The sequence below is a fragment of the Salarias fasciatus genome, chromosome 13, assembly GCF_902148845.1.
Source record: "Salarias fasciatus chromosome 13, fSalaFa1.1, whole genome shotgun sequence".
NCBI lineage: Eukaryota > Metazoa > Chordata > Actinopteri > Blenniiformes > Blenniidae > Salarias > Salarias fasciatus.
The window spans coordinates 22,604,841-22,631,663 of record NC_043757.1 but is presented as its reverse complement, the minus strand read 5'-3'; the positions used below and the strand labels follow the sequence as shown (position 1 = coordinate 22,631,663).

Below are 26,823 nucleotides of genomic sequence, written 5' to 3'. Positions count from 1 at the left end.
AATGGGTGTTCCTTATGGATGAGGTTGTTTTTATCTCCAGACTTTCCCAAGGTCTCTCGCCTACGTGTTGCCACATCGCGAGGCCGGCGACGCTGCGCGTTACGTCCACCGACACTGTGTGCCATTAAAGATTTTTAGAATTCACTGTAAATACACATTGCGGTCAATGTATTTTTGTTTTTACTCCCTCGGAAATAAACCTACCCCCTCATTTAACTCAGTACCATAAACCTACAGTCAATTCTGGATTACACTCCTGCAATGTAAAGCAGTTTGAAGGACAAACTCTTAACAAGTCAAGTCATTGCATTTTTTTTTAATTAATAAAAATCAAAGTTATTGGTTTTCTGATCCCATCCAAGGCCCAGAACCATCGCCTGTGCTGCTTTATCGGCGCTCCACGGGATGCCACCTCTCCTTACATTCACACGCCGTGACTTCAAGGGTTCATCCACCTTCAGCCATTAAAACAACCCTGAGCCCACAACCGATCGCACTGTGTTGGGGCGCTTTACGAAGCTGATTTATGGCCGCAGGGTTTATTGGACTCCTGCTCGCCACAGAAATCTAAATCACACAGGAGGTCCGTTGTTGCGGCCAGCAACAAAGTGCGCTCTTTTGATAGTGGAAATGTGTGTCATTTCAACAGAAAAATCAATATTTGGGATTATTTTGTGGCATTTCTTTAAAAGACAATCCAATGAGGAGTGGCATTCTGAGTGCTCTTTGATTGATTTGCTCTTAAACCCAGCAGGCAGTGATTATGGGTAATTATTGATAATCAGGGCGTTGTTTGTGTTCTTGCTGACTGTGTGTGTGTGTGTGTGTGTGTGTGTGTGTGTGTAATCATGCCTCATAATGAAACAAACAGTTTTCACATTCATGTTTTCGTAGGAGTCAGATAAGTTGGTTATAGAGGATTTGTTAACTCTTTAAAGCCCAGCATGCACCCAGCCGTTTCCTTCCCTCTGCTGATTTTTCTAATTAGACATAAGGCCCATGTTGAGGTCCATAAGGGAGTAGTAAAACAAAAAAATAAATAAACCATAAGGAAGTAGGCCCACAGGGTGTGTGGAGGGCTGTGCAGTGTGTAAAACATCTGGACTGCATGGCTTCTGCATCGTACCACTAATTGTTTTCACTTTTTCCCCCCACTTAATTTCTATGGGAGCATTTAAATCAGCTTTTATATGAATACAAGTGAAAACACTGGAAGGACTGTGCCTTCCTTGAGGTCCACTGCCTTTCTAAAGGGACTTTGACCACATCAACCCCCCCAACAACAAGAAGGAGAACCTACGTACTACTTTGGGGTATTTTTCATCCAAGTATTTAAAGTTTTGTGTCACACTGAAACAATTACAGCACCACTTTCGCAAAAACTATCATTTTCTGGAGAAACAGAATATGCAAAGCCACTTTATACAGAAGTGAATGATATAGCTGCAGTAGAATATGAGCAAATTCTTCACATTATTGCTCCAGTAAGCAGTAGCAGGAAGACTTGAAGGTTCTGGATTTTTGTTGAAGCGCTTTTCTAAAATATCTCTGGTTACTGGTAACTTTGGAGTGCACAATACATGTTTCCAGAGTGAAGTGAAGTTTGAGGAGGCACATCCACAGTGTTCCGTCCCTCACGTCACTTGGAGGCACCAATCAGCGGGCTTGTTGTGATTGTCCGGAGTGCGTGCTTCCTCTGTGATGTCCTGCCAGGGGAAAACGTAAAGGCGCGTAATTGGTTGCGCAGCGGAGTTTCAGTTAAATGCCTCTCCAGCTGGAATGACTTCCCCCCCTCCAGCACTGAGCTCTCTCATCCCGTAACACTGAAAGCCGAGAGCAAACTTTTAACAACTCCTCTGTAACTTGACCTTCTTTTTTTCTTGTAGTTTTGATCATGTTTTCTTCGCTGCTGCTGTGCGTAATTGTCGCTGTCGCGTCCGTGCCGGGAGACGCGCAGATCTCCGGTCGGTATGTTGTCGGATGTCCCTCTCGCTGCGACAAAACAATGTGTCCGCGGCTCCCGGCGACCTGCCTGTCCGGACAAGCCCTGGATGCGTGCAACTGCTGCCCGGTGTGCGCGTCCGGGGAGGGCGAGGCGTGCAGCAGCGGCGGCGGGAAGCTCGGGGACCCGGTGTGCGCGGAGGGGCTGGAGTGCTCCGTCTCCGGCGGGGTGGGATACTCCGCCACCGTGAGGAGGAGAGGCAAGAGCGGGATCTGCGTGTGCAAAGCCACCGAGCCGGTGTGCGGAAGCGACGGGGTGTCCTACCGGAACATCTGCGAGCTGAAGCGGGTCAGCCGCCGTGCGCAAAAGCTGCAGCAGCCACCTGTTCTCTTCATTCAGCGCGGAGCCTGCGGGCAAGGTAACGCTCTGCTTGTTTGGTTCGAGATAAATGTCCAGCCACACCTGGAAAATAAGTGAGATGTTGTTTGGATAGGAGAGATTTTTGTTGACTGGATGAAAAGTCGTATGAAAACACATTTCCAGTGTTAAAGTTTGAAAAGAAGATTTTTCCTCTCATCTGAAAGTCTTCATCAGTTTCAGGAAAGTCTGGCAGTTCATTGTTGACCTGCTATTCTATTCTGCAGTATAAATATTGGACTCTGGTTGAAACGGATGAATCCTGGTCAGTTTTCAATAATCTGAGAGTCCAATACTGGAACCGGAACTTTGTATAAATACTGGGTTCTCAGTCCTGATGAAGCCTGAGAGGTGAGAGGTGAAGTCCTGTTTCCTTTCAGACTTCACTAAGTATAGATGCAAAATTCTAAACTACTCATTCCAGTCTTTATTCATCCAACATAACCCTCATTTAATTCCCTTACCAAGTCCCACAATATTCCAGACACAGTTTTGACTCAAACAGTAGTGAAACAGTCGGGACACCTTTACAAATGAAACCAGCTCAGGTAGAAAGTCTGCTTCACCCCAATTTCCCTTGACTTTCCTCTGACCGTGACCCTTCCATCCTCACACTTGTGGCTCGGAGTTGACACAGATGAGTTCAGTGGCGCACAATCCCCATGTGTTCGGGACAACAAGAGACCCCATTCAAGTGGGTTTCCCCTCTTGTTCCTGCATTACAATTAGATTTGCTCAAAGAACAGTTTTTATTTTCGCCTGACTGAATGAAGTCATGAGTTTCCCCCCTGATGTAAAGCTGGGGTGTGAGCTGTCGGACTTTGCCTGGCGTGCCTACCCAGCAGCCGCATGGCGCTAATCTGCAAGATTGTTTGATATAATGAAGTGAACGCCAGGCAAATCTGCATTAGCTGGAAAGAAAGGAATTTCCAAAGCCAGATAAGTGCAGCCTGATATGAAATAGTATTTTTGGGATGTTTATTGGCGTGTGTGTGAGTGTTTCAGTGTGGACCTGTACATGTTCAGCATCTCATTTGACAAGTATTTCACCCCAATCGAGGTGTTTGGATTATAAACAGACATCAGTCTCCAGGCTGGACAGCTCAGCCCCGTTGAGCACATTCTGTACGTTTTCACCGCTGATGCAGTCGTCATCATCATGAACGCTGTGCGTTTGTGTCCGACACGAAGCGTCAAGCAAAGTGTCGGCTTTAAACTGGTGAGGCTGCAGGTGGTAAAGGCATCGCCTCCTTCCTCGGCTTTCCACGTCTTTTACATCTGTCCGTCTGCACATGTGCACCTAAACACTCCTAAAATGAAGAGCTCCAGCACCTGTTACCTCAAAGAGCTATAATTTACCTCAAGGCTCGGAAACTTACTGGACCCCCCCCCACCGACGCCCACCCACCCACCTCCTGCCACCGACCCCTCGGCTCCTTCCTCTCTCGGTGTCTCTCTGCTGCTCTGTGTTTCTGTTGTTGCCCATAAATCACACGAAACAGCAACATGGAGGAATTCCTGGCTCCGATTCAAAGCCACAGCTCGTCCTCTGGTGAAGACAGTTTAAAACAGGCTGGAGACACGAGGGAAAAACACAAAATTAGAACCCATTATTATTTGAGGGACGGTTTACATGTGCGACAGAAAGTGTGGGGCAGACTGCTTTGCCACATTTGTTTGTCAGTCATGTAAGCAACTTTACCGGTTAAGTCATTCACACGTCTGACGGCGAGCGAGACTGCGGTGAACACGATCGATTTTCCGAGGCGCCTGCTGAAAATCTCCATAGCTGCAGGAAGACGTGTCCCTTTTTTTGTCCTGCACAGGCTGATGTCTGCAGGATCTCTCCACGATAAATAAACGAGAGCCGCTGATTGCTTCAGGAGTCGACAGTGAGATGAAACTCAAACCCCCTGACCCTCCCTTCAACCTGGCCCCTTGTTAAGAAAACACATGTACACTTTGCATGAGGTCATTTTGCGTCTGCACAGTAAAGATGCTGATTATGCCAGTAATTTGATTTGGCAAAGGAAAGTAGGTCAAAGTGTTGCCATGATATTTGTTGAGAATGTTTTTTTTTTTTTTTTTGTTCGTTCTGATACAGGAGAGATGATGAAGAGACTGTTGTGGGATGAATCAGATTGCCAGGCTCCAAATTTGCATGTGTTCCATTTAACAGGCTGCCCGCACTCCCAGAATGACTTTCAAATGAGAGATAAATATAGATGCTTTTAAGAGAAGGTAATTTTCTAAGAGTTGGATTTAGACGAATAACAGTGACAGAGTTGCTCCCCTGCAGGACTTGATAAATTGCTTCGATTCCAATCTAGCTGAAAAGCCACTCCGGCCTGTAGCAGGCGATCGACTGTGCAGCTCTTATTACATTACAAGGCGATGTAGCAGAGTGGACTCGGTGACTCCGCCTCATGATATTCGCTGAGTGTGCACATTCTTCCTCAACTTGTCTCGGCCTTTCATAATATTAAAACATCACCTCGATGCACGTGTCTCTGACATTCCGGGTGTCGATCTATCACTCTGTCTCCGCTGCTGTTTTCCGAGTGTCTGCCTGTCTGTTTTCCTCATTTGTTCTCTTTCCTGTTCATGATGACTGGAATTCTCTGGCTTCTTCAATTTTTTTCTTCCTGCTCAACAAAAGTTTTCCTTTCACACTGACTTTCCCAAATGACAACAGTAAGAAAGAAGACTCTTTGACTTCTTAAAGCATCTTGTACTTTATGTTTCTTACTTTTGTGTCATCCCTTGAAACAGTTGTATTGTAATAACTGGAATTTAATATTTGCTGAACTCCCAAACAAACAAACAATAAAACTTAAATGAAGCTCTGTCTTTCTGCCGATGTCGTAGTTGCATTATTGCATTGCAAAAAGTGTTTCAAATTTGTGCCGAAAAAATTAGTTACTTCCAACTTGCACTCTGATTACCCTGAAGTGTTGCCAGTCATTCTCTGAATTATCATAAACGCATGCAGATCACTTCTAATGTCTTTGTAACTGTGGAAAAGAAAAAAACACAGCCTCATCAGAACCAACAGATTCATGCATATGTTTTAGTGACGAGTGTGTGCCCGGCCAACATGACCTATTGGAAATTATTTCGTAAGACCCAGTGCTTGCCTTGACTCTCCAAGCTTTGCAAAACCTGAGAAGTTTAGCTTCCTCCCTCAGGCCAGTGAAGAATAAAGAAAAAAAAAAAAAAGAAAAAAGAAAAACACCTGGATTTGCATTTTATTTGTCTTTTTCTTCCGCCCAGTCACCTCATTTCTTTATGCTGGCCATAGTGAAGAATCATTAAAAGATTTATTTCTTCTGAAGGCGCCGCTCTAGAGGGACTCCCTGTGCCCAGAGATGCAGAGGGAGGGATACACAGCATCGCATCTACTTTTTTCATATCTTAAGCTTTTTCCTTTAAGGGAAAAAAGTTGCTTCCGTCCTCAGGCGCCAGTAAAACAGCAAGTACCATGTATGGGAAAAGTGAAGAAGAAAAGGAGCTGCGATTTGAGTGGGGACCCTTGTGGTTAAAGTCAATGTGATGAATAGGGAGGGGAAAGGGGGATATGGCACGGGGACTGGGAGTTTATGTGCGCTTGAAAGATATTGTGAGAAAAAAAGAGTCCACTTTTTAACGAACTGTCTTTTTAAAGTTGTTGTATTTGGATGGTTTTCTCCCCTCACCATTAAACTCTTGGACTAACTCCAGGAGCAATCATTTGGACATCTGATCATTGTTAACGGATGCTTAATTTTAGTGTGCGCTTTCATTTGGAATGAATGCGATTCCCAGTGCCTTCCATGCGAGTGAATCGGGGCACCGCTAGCTAATTCTTTCCTCTTCATAAGTCACCATGTTGTTATTAAAATTTTGTTATCTTTGGCTGAGTCTGCAAAACTCCACATTTACTTTTTATTGGACTCATTTTTCCAGCATTAATTTGCTGCTGTGTAGGTTAGAAACTACTATTACTGTACACATTAGTAGACTTTGTGTACTACAAGTAGATGTTTTTTGTTTTTCCTGAATAATAATTATACTACTGAGCACTATGGTCTAAAGATTAGATTTAATATTATTCATTATGCTGACGTGGTTTTTCAGTCTCTGAATAAGATTCTTGGTCTCTGTATGAGTATCATTCTTGTGGTGTCCCTCAGGGCTCAGTTCTTGGTCCTCTACTCCTTCTGAAGAAAAAAATATATGTACAAGAATATGACAGTTCAGATCTTTTTGTAGATTCGATCCAACTGTTCAAATGACTTTCAAAGAGTGTTGCTTTTGTCTTTATCTTGCTGACATTGTTATGCAGTCAAACTGATGAAGTGGTGCTTCATTTTCAACCCGATATTTGCTCTTTTATGTTCTGAAATGCAACAGGTTGAAAAGGAGCGGTTTCACAGATTTCGCATTCGTTTCATGCTTTGGGTTCTGTTCCGTTTTATTGGCTGCTTTTAAAGGGTGCTCAGTTATCTGGAAAACAAATGATGTTTTCTTGCCCAAAATAGCCTTTGTCGATATCTCTGGTCAAAACACTTAAAGCCCGAGAGCTGATCTACTACACAAGCTGCAACTTGTGTGTGGTTGTGACTGGAAAAGTTTTCAGTGCCATTATGGCCTTAAATATAAATAGAAGTTCCCTTTGTTTGCTTTTCCTTGAAGTATTGGCAGAGTTGAACCTTCTGAAGTCAGTCGAGCTTCGTGCTTCACAGTCCAGCAGTTCAATGAAGTGCCTGAGTGCAAGTTCCTTTGCTGGAGGCAAATTGATTAAATGTGTTTATTCCTTTTTTCTTGTTTACTTGTGCTCGAATCATCTAGAAACCGACCTCATGATCTGAGGCTTCTTCCGTTTTCCTGCCCTGTTTATACACATTTAAATATGTATTTATTCCAGCATACTGAGATGTGGCTTCGAGTTTACCTGTAATTCAGGAGACGGATTAGAGACATTTAAATCTTTACTTGTTCTCCTCTAATCTGTGCTGTACAGTAAAGGATGAATTAGTATGTCAGTAATTGGCATTGAAGGTGAAAACTTCAGTTTTTTAGTTTGGCCCATAAGTCAGATGTATTTGATAACCGCAATGTTTTTTTAAAAGCCGAACTAGGCAGTAAAGTAATCTTTCTTAGTATATAAATCAGGAATCTATAGCTTGGCTGGTCTCTCAGAAGTCACACAACGTCTGATTCACGATTTCCCAACTGTGTCGGATTGTCACCACCGGGCCTATAAGTCTACCATCATCATTTTTGCCCCGAGTTGGTGATTGTAAATTTTCACGTCTGCGAGGAGGGCTTTGCTCGTCAGAACGTAATAAAGTGGAAGTGAGCACGAATCGATGCTCCAGAAACAACACAGGTTGTCTCTTCTTACTGTAATCTTACAGGAGCAGACTATTAACTATCCCCGAGTGTTTGCACAGGGGAAATGACTGCCATGTTCTCCACATATTTTTTTATAGCTTGATTTCATGTACCAGCATTCAAACATCCAACTCTCATGCTGGGATTTGTACGACGGAGCGAATCAAGCAGCCGAGAAAGGGTACGCTCTAGTTAAATCAAATTGGAAAATGGCTTTATCAGGTTATGGCCAGCCTGTATTTTAGCTATCGATTCCCCACTAAAACCTAAAATATGTCATAAACTATTAGATGGAAAATCATTAAACTTTGTACAAACATTCATTCTCTCCGGCTTACTGCTGTGGCGCCTTTACTTTCTTCTTGGATGTTTATTTTTTCAGCAAAACGTCTTGCGAACTATCAGATCGAATGACATGATTTGATGCACCCTCCTCCTGTGGGATGAACGTTTTCGTACGATACCTTTTAGAGGTATTCGACATAGAAACATGGTCCTCATTCGATGCTTGTGTGAGTTTAACAGCACCTCAGGTGGAAAGTCTCCTTCTCATTCCTTCTCTCTTTTCTGCAATCAACGATATCCCAGGGCTTACGGCCGCCTTTGACTTTCACAAGTTCTGTCTTCGGGCTAAAGTAGAGACTGAAAATTGCCCCTGTGAGACAGAAAAGTCAAAGGTACGTGGCAAAGTAGGAGTTTGTTCAAGCAAGAGCCCAGAGGGGAAGAACTTTGATTCACAGCTTTGGTGCTAAATTGTCATCTGGGCACGTCTTAATTGCCAGGTGAATCAGTCAGCGTTTCCTGACTTGTCCAATCCTGGATGGGTGATTCACTGAATTTGGCAATCCTCACACATGTGACTTTAACGTTATTATGCTTGATTGATCTGCCGATGGTTAAACATCTCGGAGTCTGTTTATACCCTCGAGCATGGGGTGAAATAAGGGCAAAGGGCAGTATTTATTTAAATGTGGAGTTTGATAATGACTGTGTGTGTGTGTGTATGTGTGTGTGTGTGTGTGTGTGTGTGTGTGTCAGACCTGAACGAGACAGCCAAGCCACAGAGGAGCTGTCATCTTTCCTTTTCCACCTTCTGTTATGACGAAAGGGAGTTTAATTTGCTGGTTTTTCTATTCTCACAGAGTTCTTACATCACGTAGTATTTCTGAACATCTTTTGTTTGGTTTTGCTCGTCCGACACGCTTGTGCATGTGTACGCGTGCGTGTCTGTGTTTGTGAGTCATGTTTTACTCTCTCACATCCTTACACCCTTGCTTTTTTTTTTCTTTTCTTTTCTTTTCTTTTTTTCAGCGCAGGACAACCCAGACAGCCCGAGGCACAAATACAACTTCATCGCCGACGTGGTGGAGAAAATTGCCCCGTCTGTAGTTCACATTGAACTTTTCCGCAAGTACGAGCTGCGTGTGTGTGTTTGTGTGTGTGTTTGTGTGTGAAGCGGGGGCTTGAATTTACAGCCCACCTGTGTGTTTAACCAGACCATGGTCGTTTGTATGGCACCTTACTCCCCACTTTAATCTTTCGACATCTTCCCTTTTCATCGTCTCACAAGCTTTTTATGCTCTTTTATCTTTGCTCTTGTCATTTTTCGACACGCCGTTTCCTCACCTGGCCCGTCTCTCGGCTCTGTCTGTCGCAGCGGCTTGTAAAGCGGCTCTCTGCATGCCTGCTCGCTCGTCTGATATCCACCTTTCTGTCTCACACTCTTCCCCTCTTTGCTCCCCTCAGATCTGTCTCTGATTTTAATCTTTCCAACTCATCTTCGAACGCTCGCTCTTCACATGCTTACCTCTCCCCTCGTAACTTGCATGAAGGCTCTCATGCTTCACACTCGAGATGTACACAACAGTTACATCATGCTTTGGTTTGTTTGCTTTTCTAAAATGAGACACTTGTTGTCGTAGAAGAGGGCATAATTGCAGCACTCTAATCCCCTCGCGCCCCCACTATCCTCTCCTTTCCCGTCACAGGATGACCTATTCCAAGCGGGAGGTGGCGGTTGCCAGCGGCTCTGGGTTTGTCGTGTCGGAGGACGGCCAGATCGTGACCAACGCGCACGTGGTGGCCAACAAACACAGAGTGAAAGTGGAGCTGAAGAGCGGCGCCTCGTACGACGCCAAGATCAAAGACGTGGACGAGAAGTCGGACATCGCCCTCATCAAGATCGAAGCGCCGGTCAGTGTGTGCAGTTTAAAGGAAACATTGAGGGAACACTGTTAATGGAGCCGTGCCTTAAACTTGACTACATTCAGTCTTTTTTAGTATTTCTCTCAGACAGTTGTTTCAGAAACTGATTCTCTTTCTCTCCAACAGCGAGACAAGAAGATCAATACCATTCTTCCATCTATATAAACATAGTGCTACAGCAGTTCATGTGCTTGGTCTTAGCACAAAAACTCCTTTCATTAAGTCTCTGTTTGCCAGGAAATTACAAGAACATGCAAGTCTTTGTTTGCACCACTAACAGTTAATCTTACATGTCTGAGTGAAGATGAAGCCACTGAGATGAAGCAAGACTTGCTGTTTTCAGCCTTTATGGACATCTAAGCTAATTGCATCCTGTCTTCATCCCCATAGTTAGTAAGCCAACAAAAAACATCTTCATATGTTTTGACCGAAGAAGTACTTTCCAAAATGTTTCCCAATTATTTTATCCCTTTATCACACAAGTGGATGCATTTGGGTACTTTCACATTTCCTCATATTTCTTTGAGGCTGATGATTGAGAGTCGTTGCCAGTCTCTCTAAACATGATCAGATAGTCGATGGTGCTTGTATGAGATTCGGACCAAACATTTTCATACATTTTTAATCCTTGAGAAAAAAATGTCAGTAACAATCTGCAGGATTGAGTTTTTCAAGTTCAAGTATTTTAAGGAGTGGAAAGCTTCAAATAATACACACTACCAGAAGTGATTGGTTTTGTCAAAGCTATACAAGCTGGCCTCCCGCACAGTAAAATCATGTTGCTGTTTTTGGCTCCTTAACATGAACCAGGTTACTTTTACTCATTACAGCAATAAATTCTAATGGAAGTCAAGAAACTTTCCCTAAACAGTTGGATAAAACAGTGTTGGTCATCAGAATTCTACAAACTAATTCACCTCAACAGTTTGTATCATAAACGCTACACAGGATACAGACTCATAATTGTGTGTTTATCCAAAGATTTTCAAATTAAATGTAATTTAAAAAACAACTGCCAAATATACTCCAAGTCAGTGCAACAACATCAAATCAGTGTTGCACTGGAAAAAAAAAATACTCCTGTAAAACTGTTGTTGTGAAAGTTGAGGGTTGAGGGATTTAAGTCTGGCATGAAAATTGTTCTCAATCTCGCAGATTATCCAGAGTGCGAGTAAAACGAGACTGCAGGTGCGACCAGATGGGTCTTAAAGAGACAGCTGGCTGGCAGTCAGTCTCCAGATCCTGTTGGTGTTCAGACAACAAGCTGCCAAAACATCTGACAGATATTAAGCAACTCCAGTCCTGAGAAGTCTTGCAGAGACAATCGCCCGGTATGAACAGGTGAAAACCTGCGGCCAGCTGAAAGCCAGGGCTGATCCTCGAGGCGAGCATTTTTTTGTTGCATCTTCTTCCCAGCTCTCCGCTGCATCCCTTTGCTCCCCGGTGTTTATTTGTCTGTCTGCTGGACTGGAGGGTTCTACATTGCACGTTAATCACAGCCAGTCATGTGGAGGAATGCGTGGCGAGGAGCCAGGGCCTATTGACTGCGAGTCACAGCGGAGCGGGGTGCATTATGGAGCTCGCTCTCATGGCTGGGTGACATAGCTGAAAGGATGTTCATGGCTTTGCAACACAAGGTGCATTACAAAGACTCGCGGTTCCGAAGAGCTTGTACCATTTAGGTTTTGTCCCCGCGACAATGCGAGCAAAGGGTGCAGAAAAGAGCAGTGACAGATGCTTTGTGTTTGCTCATCCTTGAAGAAGTGCCGCTCCGTCTGTTGATGACAGGCTGATCCTCATTAGGGGTCCTGTATACCCTGCATGCTCCGTGTCTAGAGTCAAGTCACCAGTGGCTGATTTTCTATGGTGAAGTCACAAACAAGTGTACTTCATTGTGACAGAAATCATTCCAGAAATCTCACGCGGCCTTTCATCCGAGGTTTATCCAGAGCATTTCTCTCCATCTGACTGGTAAACAACAGGTGACTGTAATAAAGCCAGATAGCTGTAATTAGATGAACGCGACCTGCGTCTCGGGTGACGCGCTGGGAGGAAACACATTCAGCGCCGCGATATACTTCTTTGATTTAGTGCGTCCGTCATTGTGCGAAGTTAAGGAGGTCATGAGTCGGTCTGCGGTCGCTTTGGGAAGACTACACGACGGAGCTGGAAGTGCTGTGTGTGATAATGTGGCGTAGTTAGCATGTGTGCGATTCTCACCACTAGTGAGAGTTAATACATGTGGAAATTAAAGGATCACCGAGTTCTAATGAGAAGGAAGGACAAGCAGACACACTTCTTCTTTTGGATTTAGATTTAAATGGGTAATTATATCCTTCTGATACTATTTGCTGCAGGATATTTAATTTCGGTAGCTGCTGAGTAATAGCAGCGCGCTTGACGTTAAAGCATTAATCCTTTTACTCCAGCACAGTTTGTCGGAGGTGTAGATAACAGAGCGATGTCGAGTCCTTGAGGGCTCCAGAAAGTCTCCGTCAACACAGACGTCTTCATAATGTGAGGGTAACTGCAGATAAAACATCCTCACAGCGGGATCATTAAGGCGAGACAGTATTTTAGAATCAAAGCTCTTCGAAGCTGAATTTAAACCTGAAAGCAATTTTCACTCACTTTTTTTGAACGCTATCTGCTGAAGAAGGACTAATTGAAGGCTCAGTGTGGATGAGATATGCTAATAATAGTAGCTTAAACAAATGGAAGCGGTGGAAATAAGCTCGTCCTTTGACTGGTAATCGATTGCCTTTTGCTTAAAGGGGAAGAAACGGTCACTCAAATGAACAAATTACTAGATTGTTGTTGGCCTGTAGCTGATTTGACCTCGTTTTTTGCTCTCTTTGAACCTTTCAGATTTAGTTTTTGTCAGGAAATCACCACAACAGTAATGAATATCTCTTTTATTTTCTGGTGTCCCTCCACTGAATCCTTGACGTCTTTGTGGACCTCATGATGCTCAGTTAAATAAATAGTGATTGCTGTAGCCACCAGCCCTCCAGAGCCCTGCCAGAGATAATTGATAAACAGTGCACAACAGTCCAATTGTTTACAAGCGAGAAAGCCGAACGCTGGATTTTTCCCTCACTGTACTGACTCGCTGCTGTCTTCTCTCTCTCCCTCTTTTTGTTTTTTTTTGTTTTTTTTTCGATGTGAAATTGGAGTTTATTGGTAGCAGAGTCCCGTCCGCTCCCGGGGCTGCGGTCTGCCCCTCAGCTCTGGGGAACGCATTAGTCTGTCTCCAGCAGCTGGAACTTCAGAGGGGAAGGGAAAAGAGAGCGGCGCTCACTTGTTCCTGTGTAGAGAGAGTATGGGGGGAGAAAGGGAAAAGCGACAGAAAAACAGAGGATGGTGCGGTCAAGGCCTGGAAAACGGATCCATATGTCTGGAGGGTTATGTCAGCTAATAGACTAATGAGCGCACCGTGTGATGTGGCAACAGCACAGTGAAGAGAGAGAAAGCTCATCTTGCTGGATGTGCTGCTTTTACCTGGAAGGACTTTCTCAGATTTGAAAGTGGAACGATTTAGAAAGCCCTTCATTTTAACTCGACAGATATTGACACTCTCGGACTTGCATGAAGTCTCAGCATCTTGGACGAACATCCAGAATGGACTGTGCACGCGATTTGACGTGTCAATTAAATCATTTCCTGGCAGAGACGCTGACAATCATCGAGTTGGAGTGTTTTTGACAAACTTCCATACTTTCTCATCCAGAGCTGCTATAGTATGTGTGAAATCAGGAGAAAATGAGGATGATGTCATGGTTACTCAACTTTTTAAACTATCACCTCTGCTATGGGATCATTGTAGTTTTCTTTTCTTTTCGTTTCTTTTTTTGATGGAAAAAAGTTCAGCATATGCTTAGCTCAGTAAAATCAATGAGATAGCTGTCATGAAAATTAAGAAGTGTGTCGCGTATCCTCGTCTGTAGCTGGGTGTGTTACCTTCTCCCAATGAAGCAAATCAAGCCCGTTTTTGGTCCAAGCAGGGCTGATGTAAAGTTTGAAAGTATCTCTACTCCCAGCACTTCACCCGTAACAGTGTCCAAATCGTCTTTTATTAACCTCATCTTGCTCCTAAACTTTCGAAGTTACGACTTGACGTATTCAGAGCCTCACGTCTGTCTTTAAATGTTCCTGTAAATGTGGAGTGGAGGATCTTCCATCATGTATGACAGAATGGAAAGAAAGGAGTGTAAAGATAAGGTGGGTCAAAAGCTGACGGGACCGCTTAACGGGGCATTAGCATAAACCCAACATAAAGTTTACAAGTTTAGTATCGTGGCTGGCGTGTCGACCTCATGTTTCCCTGATGGTCCCCTTTCATTATGGCGCTGTGTGTATTACTCATCACTTAGGACTGAGAGTCTGAAACCATTCTCCCAGGGAAATTTGCTTGGTTTAGGTCTGTGCTATAATTGGAGTGTGTCTGTGTGTGTCTGTCTGTGTGTGTGTGTGAGAGGAAAGTGGAGACTTTGCCCTCATGGAGGCATGTGTTATAAACAGGCATCATCCCACTTGGTGGAGATGATGTGTAGAGTCAAATAGTACAGATTTTTGATCAGTTATTCAAATGAGTGTACAGGTGTGTGTGTGTGTGTGTGTGTGTCCGTACACATGGATGGGTTTGAGGCTCCTCACTGCAGTAATATGGAGCGCACGCTCCAGTGGAAAGCCACTGTGTGCACGGCGTCCTTCAGAGACAGGCGGAGGGGAAATGAATCACATCCTGCTCTCTTCCTGACCCATCCTTTCTCCTTCATCCCTCGTCACTGTAACAAAAATGGTTCCCATGCTTGAAAGAAAGTAGGCACACACACACACACACACACACACACACATACACACACAGACACACGCACTTGCAGTTTTGTCCCACTTTGTCTTGGCCTACTTTCTGGCTTTTCCAGGCCCGTCAGACAGGGTGCAGCCTGGACCAAACTGTTTGGGCTTTTTACTTGTCAGCGATGTCTCTCTCGAGATGCACATGACAGATGATGGCAGCGCTCCAAACGAAACAAGGGCATGACCGTAAAGCTGTCAACCAGGAGAGCAAATGGCAAAATCTCACCCGAACTTGATTTACTGTATGATCGCAGACTGTGAGAGCAGAGCCCCACGGTTCCTTCTGCCTTCTTAGGCTTTAAGCAGCGGGTGTCAGAAAAGAGGAAACTGTCAAATATTCATAGCAGTTGTCAGACGGTAAGTACAGTAAGATGAAACTTTTTTCCTTAGCTTTTTAAACATGTAGCAACTGTTGGTATGTTGAGGAAACTCGGAGCTTGATTAGACTTTCTGTGAATACTCCAGTGAAGATGCTTTGTCAGTGCAGTGGCAGCAGATCGTTTGTCTTGATTCGTGATCCTCCTCTGAAACCATCTCCGCTCACAGTGAATGTCATTCCTCGCAGCATTACATTTCTCTCATATAAAGGAGCCACTCTCCGTGGAAGAAACTTTATGAAAATGGTTCCTCTGAATATTAAAGTGAAATCAACATACTGTAAATAAACTTCACTTCAATATTTCAAATGTGCTTTCCTAATGCTTCAGGCACCGTGAATTAAATTTCACTTACCTTCATTGTATTATAAAAAAGCAGATATCTCAAAGCATTAAATCGAACAGTTTTTACAAAATAAGTGTGGAAATGTTTATTTTTATTGAGAGTAAATTCACATTTAGCCCTCAGCCAGTTGTGCCTTTCATTAACCACTCTCTCATTTCATGCAAGTGCCATTTTCCACACTGGGTGTGTACTTTATGAAAGCGCAACATATGCAAACAAGGCTACAAGTATGTGGTTCTTTTGAGCTTACTCTAGTGCATAAAGAACAGTCTAGACGACTGTGTAACTGTGAGAGACACTTATATAAATCAGAATTACTGATGCAGACTGCAGTCTTTATCTCTGCTGACAGAGAGCTCATTGAGAGCAGAAGACATCCTCACAAAACAAGTTTTTTTTTTTTCAAACGGAGAAGCTATAGTGGTGATAAGGAATTAAAAAATGTTTTGCTGAAGGTTAAAAGCACACTTGATGCTTTAAAACAATGTAAGAGGAATAGAAAAAAAAAACAATTTACATCTTAATCACAGTACCAACAGTCAAATTGTGACAGAATGAAAAAAAAACATTTTGACTTGAATAAAAGAATGGATGCATGAAAATATTGTTGGTTTGTGGATCTACTAATGTGTTTTTCTTAGCTAATAATAAATTAGCTTTTCAAAAATATGCATCATCTGCACTTCAATTTCTTCAAAACTAACCGTGAATGAACTGTTAATGACAACTGCAGAACATGCCTATATTGGAGGATAATACTGTGTTGGCTAATACCACAGATTTGTGAAATCTTCTGCAGGAATCAAGTAGAAATGTTTATCATATATTAGTGGCATATGGTTGTTGATTTGCATACCTGTTAAAAAGTTAAAAAAAGTCTTCAAAAAGCCTCAGAACAGTCAGTGGATGGTGGAAAAAAAAAACTTTCAAGTATTTTAAAGCGACACTAAGGAACTTTCAGTTTTCGTTGATTTTGGCGGCGCCGGTGGACAAAAGCGGTAGTGTTTTGCCTGAACGAATACTACAGTTCCCATGAGGACTAGCACATGGCGTCGTAAAATGCTGCTCCTGGTGGCATGCTGTTGGACTGAACTCGCCTTCATTTGTTTCCAGTGGCTGTGTGAAGGATGGATAACGACGAGGTAATGAATCTAAATGAATCTAATGGTGGCTAAACAATGTTATATCATGATGCTGAAAATAAACGTTTAACTTTGGTAAACGTAACTTTGTCTTTGTACCGCTTTTCCCTCCTCGGAGACCATGCTGTAAAGCAGTCTGCACATTTGGAGTTTTTTAGTGTGCAGGGTTCCTACCACCCTCCTCACAGCTGCTTAGTCCAAGTGAAAGCAATACTGACGCCCTCAGGCCGTGACAGAGGGCTCATTCAACTAGTTGTAAGTCGATGTATCATCACAAAAGATATTATAATGTTTTATTAAGGTTGAAAAGTTCCTTAGTGTCGCTTTAATATGTGTCCTATAATAAAGTAATTCCTCCAAATGACATTTCTGCATCCATACCTAAACAACTAAATTATTAATTCATAAAACTCAACAGTACAGTGCCAAACTTTTACGGTTTGGATAAATAAGTTCACTCTGGAGCCGTGCTGGGTCACATTACTTAAAGCAAAGCTTGGTTTGGTCACCCGGCCTCACGGTGGACACTCTGAGCAGCGTATAAACAAAAGTATGACCCACATCCTGTGGCAGGCTGCAGGAAGTTTAGCAAATGAAGACGTTTGGCCTCTTCTTCTCTCATTATTATGATTTGTGCACTTCAAAGTTTTGCGGCATCTTGAGAGAAGTGAGACGCCCTCAAAGCCCTTTTCATGCACACGACTCTCACAGACATATGTTTGCTCTTATAGAAGCCAAAACAACGTTCACAACAACATATGGAACCCATAGTGGTTTCCGCACTGATGTCAGCAAGGATACGGCTCTACCCAGTGTGACTTGGACACCTACAATGCCAGGAAGGCTCAATACTTTATGTGGTTATTATGACGCTAAATACCATCTACTGGTGTCATGTTGTTTAAAATCATAGAGTATTTAGCCAAGTACCTTTTTTTTTTTTCCTTACTACCAGACTTGCACAAACAAGCGTACATTGAGCCAGACAAGCACTTAGGCCCGGAGACAAACACACTCTCAGCATCCTTTCTTCCCACCCCTTCAGCCTGATCTTCTGATCCCATAACTTGATCTTATACCGCTGCCGCAGCATGCTGATTCATGCCTCTTTTTTATCTGCATTCACACAACCTGGAATGCACAGGTTCAGACTGTACCAGTAAAACCCTACACCTCTGCGCACTCGTGAATTTTGGGACTGAGAAGCGAGGCGTCTTTTTGAAGTCGTCTTCTCGTGAGAAACTGGAGATCTTAAGTGACTGCAGTTGATCTTCTTTGCAGTTCAGGTCGTGCTCTGACCCGACTCAGGATTCTGTGTGCACGTCGAAGTGGCCTGGCTGTATATCTTAAGCAGCTCCAGGTGTGGAGGGGTTTTAATTTACGCAGTTTGTGAGCGTTCGCGCCCAAGCGGCCTCCCGCCTCTCTCGGTGCGTTGGCATGTGTGTCCTCGTGTGCTTCAGAAACTATTAAGCTTGGGTCCATCCCAGCTTGACTGGAGTTAAAATTGCACCTGGTCTAGTCATAAAACGGTAGTTAGCGTAATGGGTTTTAAACGAGGCTCCAAACGACGCCGGCTGTAACATTAAACAATGATAAATTCCTGCTGCAGCTCTGCCAGCTTGTTGCTCTTATTGTCCTTTCACCACGTTGGTTGAGGAAATGTGTCCCGTCCGCATGCGGGAGGCATGAGATGAAGATGGAAATCTCCTCGGCACGTGCCTCTCACGACTGCTCCGCTGGAGAAGACAAACAGAGCAGTTCAACAATCCCTCCCGCAGTCTGATGCCTCATTTCTCTCGCTTATCTTAACACTCGGAAACGTGGAAAACATAGCTTCCTTTGTGACGCCGGTGAGCATAATCGGCATCATCATGTGAGTCAATGACGGAGCCTCCAACAAACGGGAACCTTTCATTTTCTGAAAAGAGATGTGATGCTTATAAACCACATTGAATCAGGGCTTTTTTAGAAAAAAATAAACTCCACAGTGGTTATGATGTGTATTTTAGCGTGTGTTTCCAAACTGATGGGAACCCAGAATATTTCTTGGGTCATACATGTGTGCTTCATGCATCACCTTAATATCAAACAAGACTCAGATTGACTCATCCGTCTCACATCCTCCGACTCTCGGCGGCCCGTGGCTTGCGGTGTTTGTTGTTCCCCCCTTTCACCTTGCCTCCTTCCTTTTAAGTGTGGCTATACTGTCTTTTTGGGAAGTGGCGGTGCCTCGTAACCTCGGTCTGAAATAGCATGGTGAGTCACTTGGGCGGTCAGGAGAGGCAGACTCGGGCGGTGAAAGCGATTTTCCACGAGGCATTCCAGCTGACTAGCAACGATCAGTAAGTGATATTTGCGCGAGGGGTCTGTCACAACGTTTGAGAGTCTCCTGGCGCTGAATCGGGTCTGCGTCGTCACCTAGGCGCTGGCCTCTTATCGACAAACGTCTAAATGTGATGCCTGTGTTCGTGTTTTTCTCTGAATGCGGTGCGACTTTGCGCGGGCGTGTGTACACCTGGGTCAGATGGAGACGAGCAGCAAGCCGTTGAAGTTCATGCAGCTCTTTCATCCCGTTGAGGAATTGACCACATTTTAGTGGGAAATACGGACAAATAAGAATTTTTACCTGAGAGTTCAAAAAGCAAACAGAAGAATCCTTCAAAAAGATATGATAAAACTTGTGTTTTTCAAACCCAGGAAGAATACATACACTCGGAATTGTGTCCCAAACATGAAAGTAGAAGAGGCCCTTTGAAAGAAGTTTCTATCAACTGTCTCTTCTTTTGGAGTGACTTCAAACATTTTTATTTTAAAAGCCTGTGGACAGAGAGATGTCTTGGAGCTCTCGCTCCGCTTTCTTGGCTTACTTTCAGTTAAATCATTCGTCTCAAGGTCGCGGATCACATGGCCTCTCGCTCATCTCTGTTGTTGTCTTTTTGCTTTTCTTTTGCATACGTTGCGCTGTCGGATACGCAAATTGTGTTGTTAACTTGCTTGAAGTTATTTATATGCTGATAAGGGATGCAGTGTGTTATTAAAAAATTAGAACATTAAGAAAACACTGCCGCATGAAAATATTCAAGTTCAATAATGGACTGAAAACAATGTTCACATTAAAGGGCCGTAATGTGATATATACTGTAGGCCATGCCTCTTGTTTTACATTGGGTGGGAGTGTTGGCTCACTTTAGCAGGCGTCTATCTTCCACCCGGCTGTCAGAGTCTTTGGGATGAGTGTGTCCAGTCGGTAAATGGTGTCTACCTGCTTATCACATTAAAAATAACAGTCTAGTAGCTGAAAGCTGCAGCCTATGTTACCAATTCCTCCTTCAGCTTCTTTCAGTGACACAATTCAATATCTTTTGGCGCAAACTAGTACTGCAAGGCTGAATGGGCTGGGTAGAAGGATTCCTGTAGGCTTTATTTATTCATATTAAGCAAAAATATCACATTTGTAGCGGTAATAAAGAGGCTAGCTGCTCCCTCTGTTGATAGTCTGTCACCATGACTCTATCAGTATCACAAAATGTTATCGTCACCATGGCGATGATGGACCAGTGGCCAAGTCTTGAATGTCTTGGCAGTGAATTGCATCCAGCCGATGTCCTCTCACCCTCTCAAGTGTGTGTACGTGTGTGTGTGTGTGTGTGTGTGTGTCGCTTTCACTCGCTCCAGCTGGTTATACTCTTATCTCACATACAGTGTGACTGGAGAAGGGGAGCAGGGGTGATTATACAGACCATTAGTCCTGTGTCAGGTGTCTGTTTGTGCGTGTTTGCACATATCAAATGCATGTTGCCTGGTGCGTGCACACTCCTCTCTGGGCCTGTGTGTGTCCATATGGGCCATGTTTACTTTCTAACACCCATGCGATGTCCAGAGGAACCCGCAGGAATGGAGGATATGGCCTCAGACATTTGTGTTTGTTGTGTACATGTTTGTGTATCTCTGTGCGAACACGCGCTATATTAGTCGTCTTCTAATAATACCTTCAACCCGGAGGTCAAGATCATCTTCCGCAAAGTTTACCACGCCGACCCTGAGCCTGAGGGTCGTCTGCGATCTGTTTATTGTTGTCTGCATTACAGTGCAAACACACCGGCATGCACGCACCGCAGGATGCTGTGACTCACGGTGAAAATAACATCATCTGTGATCGGCCTGCTGTGTGGGAGTATTTTCCCGAGTGTGCACATTTCACGTGTATCCCTTTGTCCGTGTGTGCCAACTCATGCTGCTGTCTCAGTTACCTTAAAGCCTCCTCCGGCTCCTATTTATAACCTTGAATAAACAAAATGGACACAGAGTGGGTACACTTTGGGACAAGTCTGTTGTTTTTTTTTTTTTTTTTTCGAGGACTGCGTTTGCGTGCCGCCCGGTCGTTGGGTGCAGTCTGTGTGCGACAGACTCAACGTGATGTTGCGGTTGGTGAGCCTCGACCGTGGACTGCCGGGCACAGATTATTTCATTCAGAGAGGGAAACTGTCACCGTGGATGGATAAATATATCCTTTCTGTGTCTGTCTGGGGAAGCAAACGTTCAGAAGCCTGGTTTCCACTGCCCCGTGTAACAGACTTAACCAGAGCCTAAAGTACTCATTATTTACTGTATATCAGTCCGTTTTCCAGCATCTGTGGTCTGTTGGCATACGTTCGCCATTAGGTAAAACCTCTCGACTGGGCTGCTCTTCCAGCTCCACAATGAAGCTTTTGATGTAGATTATTAGTATCTGAAGCGGAGCCGTTTGGCTTATATGTTACTTTGCCCTGCGGTGGGAAAGTAGTGATTGTTTTGCGTGGGAGCACCGTCATGCAGCAGTGAGTGGGTGGTGCTCAGAAGACTTGTGGTTTAGCTGTAATTATTTTCTGACTGTCCACTTGTAAAACACAATCATGAGAAGTCTTTAAAGCTCAGAAGAAGGACTGCAGTTAAAGCAGCACAACACTTTTCATTTTCTCGGAGCGCTCTGCTTGTTGAGTTGCTCAAAACACTTTTTTACATCGTACAATGTGCATACAAAAATATGCATTTTGCATAAACATGAGCCCATTTACCACTTATTTATTTATTGTTTGATGTTTTTATTAATTTATTCAACTTCATTCAGACATTAAGGGTTTGTTTTTGTTGTTGTAATGTTTTAACATGGCAGTATTTTCTTATCAAGTGGGTTATATTCATAAGACAGCCTTAAATACTACACAGCATGTTTTGACAAGGCAATGCTCATGTATTATTGATAATTTACATATCTGTCATTATATTTTAATGTGTGTGCACGAGTGAAAAATGAAACTGATAGAGGCTGTGTTAGTTTGAAGGGTATTTTTTGGGTGTATTATCTACATATTGTATATTTGAAACTGAACATTCTGGGGATTACTCCTGGGATTACAATTTAAGCTCCCAAAGTGGACAACCAACAACCTGGACATTAGAAAGCAATCACAATGACACTTTTGGCCAACTGAGGGTAATCAGTGAACCTCACATTCATGCAAACTAATCCTCATGCAGTAAAGAAACACAGTAAAAACGGTTTGTGTTGGTGTTGCAGACCAAGCTTCCGGTGCTGCTGCTGGGCCGTTCGTCAGACCTGAGGCCGGGGGAGTTTGTGGTTGCGATCGGCAGCCCGTTCTCCCTGCAGAACACCGTCACCACGGGGATCGTCAGCACCACCCAGCGAGGCGGCAGAGAGCTGGGCCTGCGCAACTCTGACATGGACTACATTCAGACCGACGCCATCATCAACGTAAACACAGCAGTGTTGATAATCTCACTACGTACTGACTTTATTATCGCCAGAAACTGATAACCACTAATGCATCTTTTTGTCTTACAGTACGGGAACTCAGGAGGACCATTAGTCAATCTGGTAAGGAATTTTTTTGGGAGTGTTGCAGGAAGAGTTTTGCAATACTGTGACTTGTTAAACCCACCTAATAGTGCAGAGTTGAGTCACTGAGCTGAGGTCGGTTCTTTCAGGACGGGGAAGTGATTGGGATCAACACATTGAAGGTGACAGCTGGCATCTCTTTCGCCATTCCCTCAGACAAGATCCGAGAGTTTCTGGCCGAGTCATACGACAGGCAGTCCAGAGGTAGGAACACTCACTCATACAACCTGTAACACTTTCGGTTTATGGCTTCTAATCCTCGAGACTCTGCGAACGAAGTAAAACCCATGGGCCCGGATTGCATTTACAGGAAAGGAGCATAAAATCCAACATACCATTGCTGCGGTTGTTATTTCTTCATCTCTGTGTGCTCGCATGAGTTATACTCACCACACTCCCAGTTCCGTGAATCTCTGCCCAGTATTACCCAATAAATTTTGGTGCTGCAAATAAAGTACACCGTAAAAAAAAAAGCCTTATTTTTGTTTCACTGGTTTTCACTCTTTGCCTCATTTAGCGTTTTAGAACAATTTGTATTTTATGTGTGTCTTCTAATTCATTTTCTAGATTGATTTCTGTGTGAAAACCTTTAAAAACTTAGAAGTTGCAGCATGCAGATGTGTAAACGGGCACACTGGCACTGGAAGAGTGACCGATTGTCTCGTGCTGTTGTCCACCTCCAGGGAGAACGGACGCAAAGAAGAAATATATTGGTGTGAGGATGATGACTCTCACTCCAGCGTAAGTTTCTAATAAAATTAGATCCCCACAACGCCTCAGATGGCACTCTTTATTGTGCTGTAAAAAAACACATAATTGCAACATGTCTTTGTGCTCTGCTGGTAAAACGATGTGACTGCTATTTAACGTGTTTTCCCACCGCCAGGCTGGCCAAAGAGCTGAAGACTCGACACCGTGACTTTCCTGACATCACCTCGGGAGCTTATGTTATGGAGGTCATTGCAAAGACACCAGCTGCAACGTAAGGAACATATTACACATATTACTCCCACGTGGCTCCCAAAGCTTTGGGTCTGTGCAGATTAACTTGATTTTAACTTTACGGCTTGCCCTGAAGTGCAAATGGAAGTCGTCTTTGACTCTTTTTGGTGCTTCGGGATATTGTCTTTGGCACCCGGTGCGGTGCATGAGCGTTTAATTCCCGCCAGACCGTCACCACTCTCCATACGGCCTCCGCATCGCTCGCACTATGCAAATAAGAGCATATATTTCATTTCCTCTCTTTATTTCTGTGGTTCAACTGTGTATACACACACACACATACACACGCAAGCAGCTTGTCCTGCTAGGATGTAGATTCATGGCTCACTTCAGCGTTCCTGGAGTTCCTGGCCTGCTAAAATACCCCCCCCCCACCCCACCCCCGACCGCACAAACACACGCACACACATGCACACATACGCACACACACACACCAGTCAGCCACCGCCGCAGCTCCAGCAGAGAGGGGCGGCGGGAGACGCTGAGGTCAGCTATTTCCTCCCAGCCTCATGCAGGGAGGTAGCTGGCTGCGCTGTGGTTTTCCTGCGCCGGCTCACCCGGCCCGCCGCTCCAGAGCGGTCGCAGCTCCGCGGCCTTGTCACGGTTTTACTCGCTGCTTTAAATCGCACGGCTCTTTGCATAATAACCTCTCGGTGACTCCTTTTATATTTTCACTTTTCAGGGTCGCACGTTCACATCTTTGATCCTTGCTCGGCGCCGTTTTTGTTTACAGCCCTGGGAAAGCTGGACCCCGCTGCACACAGCCCTCCATTCGCTTGTGCAGCCTGTGAGGTGTTGCAGCGGCCGAGTGTAATGAGGGGACGGACCGAACTGTTTCCTGGATGCTGTAGCGGAGTGAAGGCGTGGCGTCTCTGTGTTTACATCTGGCTGCGATTAAAGCAACTGTGTTTAGGAGTCCGCTTTCGATAATGTGCGGGGTTTTCAGTGTTTGTTGTTTCATTAGCGGTTCGCATCTGGCCATCGTGTTTTAACTGAATGGATACTCAAATATCACTACGCCCATCATTGAATCATTATGGCAGCATCATTAAAAGTCTTCAAGCAGATGTTGTATTGAGGTCGATTGTATTCACCAGTGTGAAAACAATCCTGAGCGAAGCACAGCATAACGACTTAATGCAGAATGCCAAGGCCTTCATCCGCCGGCCCACTTATCCATCTTTTAAATCGCTCTATCTAATTTAGGTATAATGGAAGCTGACTGCGGGTGAAGGTAGGGTACACTCTCACAGGGCAAACACTCAGAAACAGACAATCACACTTATGAACAGTTTATTGCCACAGATTAACCTCAAACATCTGATATTTGAAGTCTGGGACCCAAACATGCACTGCGAACAGGCACGTTTCACTCAGAAAGGCTGTGCATTGAGCCGAGGACATCTCACAATGCTTCCGCCTCTTTTCAGCTGCAATTAATTAATTTTCAAGGAACTTGTACAACTTCATTATATCTTAATCTCCATTTACATCTAGAGGGAATTACTGTTGAACCCTACATTGTGTAAGAAATTGTCATAAAATCAAAATATTTAGTCATTTTACCCAAGCTCTGATACGAAACATCTGCTAGCCTGTCTATTGAAACTCTGATTTCATCATATTGTCACAAGCAGTTTGCATTAATTTCTGCTGACAGTGTCCATTTCCCCCCCCCCAAAACTAACATTATGTAACCTTGACTTAATCCAACTCAAATTTAGATGTCACTGCAGGACCAAGTGCCCAGGGACAAAAGTATGGATCATTGTCATGTTTTTAATTATTCACACCACCGTGAAGGAAAAGGCTTTCATTTCTAGTGAAGGTGTTGTTTTTCAAAGCAAAAAAAGTTATGAAATATCCTAAAATGTTGCTGAAATTGTGGTATAGAAAACATTTTTTGAAGCCTTAATGTAATGACTCACTCCAGAGTCTCCTGCGGCGAAAGTGTGAGTCACTGGTTGCTTTATAATTGAAACACAAGAATTTCATAAGATGCCTCTGTCTTTTTATGCCAAACGCATGCATTTGATTTAATTTCATCAATAGTTTTGGTCTCGTTTTGAGGATATCGACAAGGAGAAACCTCGTCAGTGCACTTGCACGTCTGCATTGGGCTTCTTTTGTCGTCCTTGTTGCATTTTTGCATTCATGCAGCGCAGAGCAAGCAGGAAGTCCTGATATAGAATGATGTGCAGCAGCCGCTCATTCTGAGCCCTTGGTTCAACAGGATGAGCTGCTCATTAGTCTGTATCACCACCAACTCCCACGTACTTTCATAGCTGCAGAAGCCCATCCGCCCTCCACTCTGAAGCACTTTATTTGTCTTGAGGGAAAAGCTATAAGGAGATGACAATCTGTATGGCCAAAGGACTTAGTTTGCAACAGTCTATGAAATCAAGATTGCGTGAATAATCGTACAGCATGTTTACCATTCAGAGTAAGGATAATAATGTTTAGAAAGTTGTTTTATTTTTTTGCTTTATGTAAAAAAAGGTTTTTAAGTTGGTTTTATGAAGTTATTTTATAAGTACAGTTTTGAGTCGGAGATAGAATTCAAGTTTTTAAACTGTTTCACCTTTTTTTCACCAATTTTTCGTGCATCTCGTGGGTTTAGCCATTTCATCCTTTTTCGCTATTTCGACTGTTTTTGCTGATTCACTCTTTTTTTCTTTCCTCTTCACCTTTTCAAATGATTGAGCCATTTTAGCAATTTTATCTTCTTTAACCATTTTAGCTGTATTTTATCCCTTTTCAATAGAAAACGTATGTTGCATATAATTTTCTTAAAGCTTTGATGAACCACTACAGGAGTCTTCCTCAGATTGCAAGATTGCGAGGCCGATTCCCCCATAGCGTCAAAATATCCCTGAGAAATTGCTTGCTTGCATGCAGTCACCCCAACGGTGTCTGAGTGTGTGTGAGAACGGACAAATGAGACTCGCCGTAACAATAGTTGCTATAAAGCGAGTCCATTCACCTTGAGGTTATCAATCTTAAGAGCCACACAGACGCTTTCCTCTCATCAGTCATGTCTTGTCTTTTCTGTCCTGCAGCGGCGGGCTCAAAGAGCACGACGTCATCATCTCCATCAACGGCCAGAGGATTTCATCGGCGACCGATGTCAGCGCCGCCATCAAGAGAGATGACTCCTTGAGAGTAGTTGTGCGCCGCGGCAATGAGGATGCCATCCTCACCGTCGTTCCCGTGGTGATTGACCCTTGACCCCCGGTAAATCACACAGCCCAGGAGCTGGA

At 43.9% G+C, this 26,823-nt stretch overlaps 1 protein-coding gene across 1 annotated transcript; it reads left to right on the top strand.

The window, feature by feature from the left end:
* The first annotated feature begins 1,719 nt into the window (after positions 1 to 1,719).
* LOC115399517 (serine protease HTRA1A-like) lies at positions 1,720 to 26,823 on the top strand. The gene is made up of 9 exons (XM_030106937.1): positions 1,720 to 2,360; positions 9,047 to 9,146; positions 9,724 to 9,928; positions 22,223 to 22,417; positions 22,508 to 22,540; positions 22,651 to 22,765; positions 23,245 to 23,302; positions 23,448 to 23,543; positions 26,623 to 26,823. The coding sequence occupies exons 1-9, from the start codon at positions 1,895 to 1,897 to the stop codon at positions 26,789 to 26,791; spliced, it is 1,437 nt and encodes a 478-aa protein (XP_029962797.1). The 5' UTR covers positions 1,720 to 1,894; the 3' UTR covers positions 26,792 to 26,823.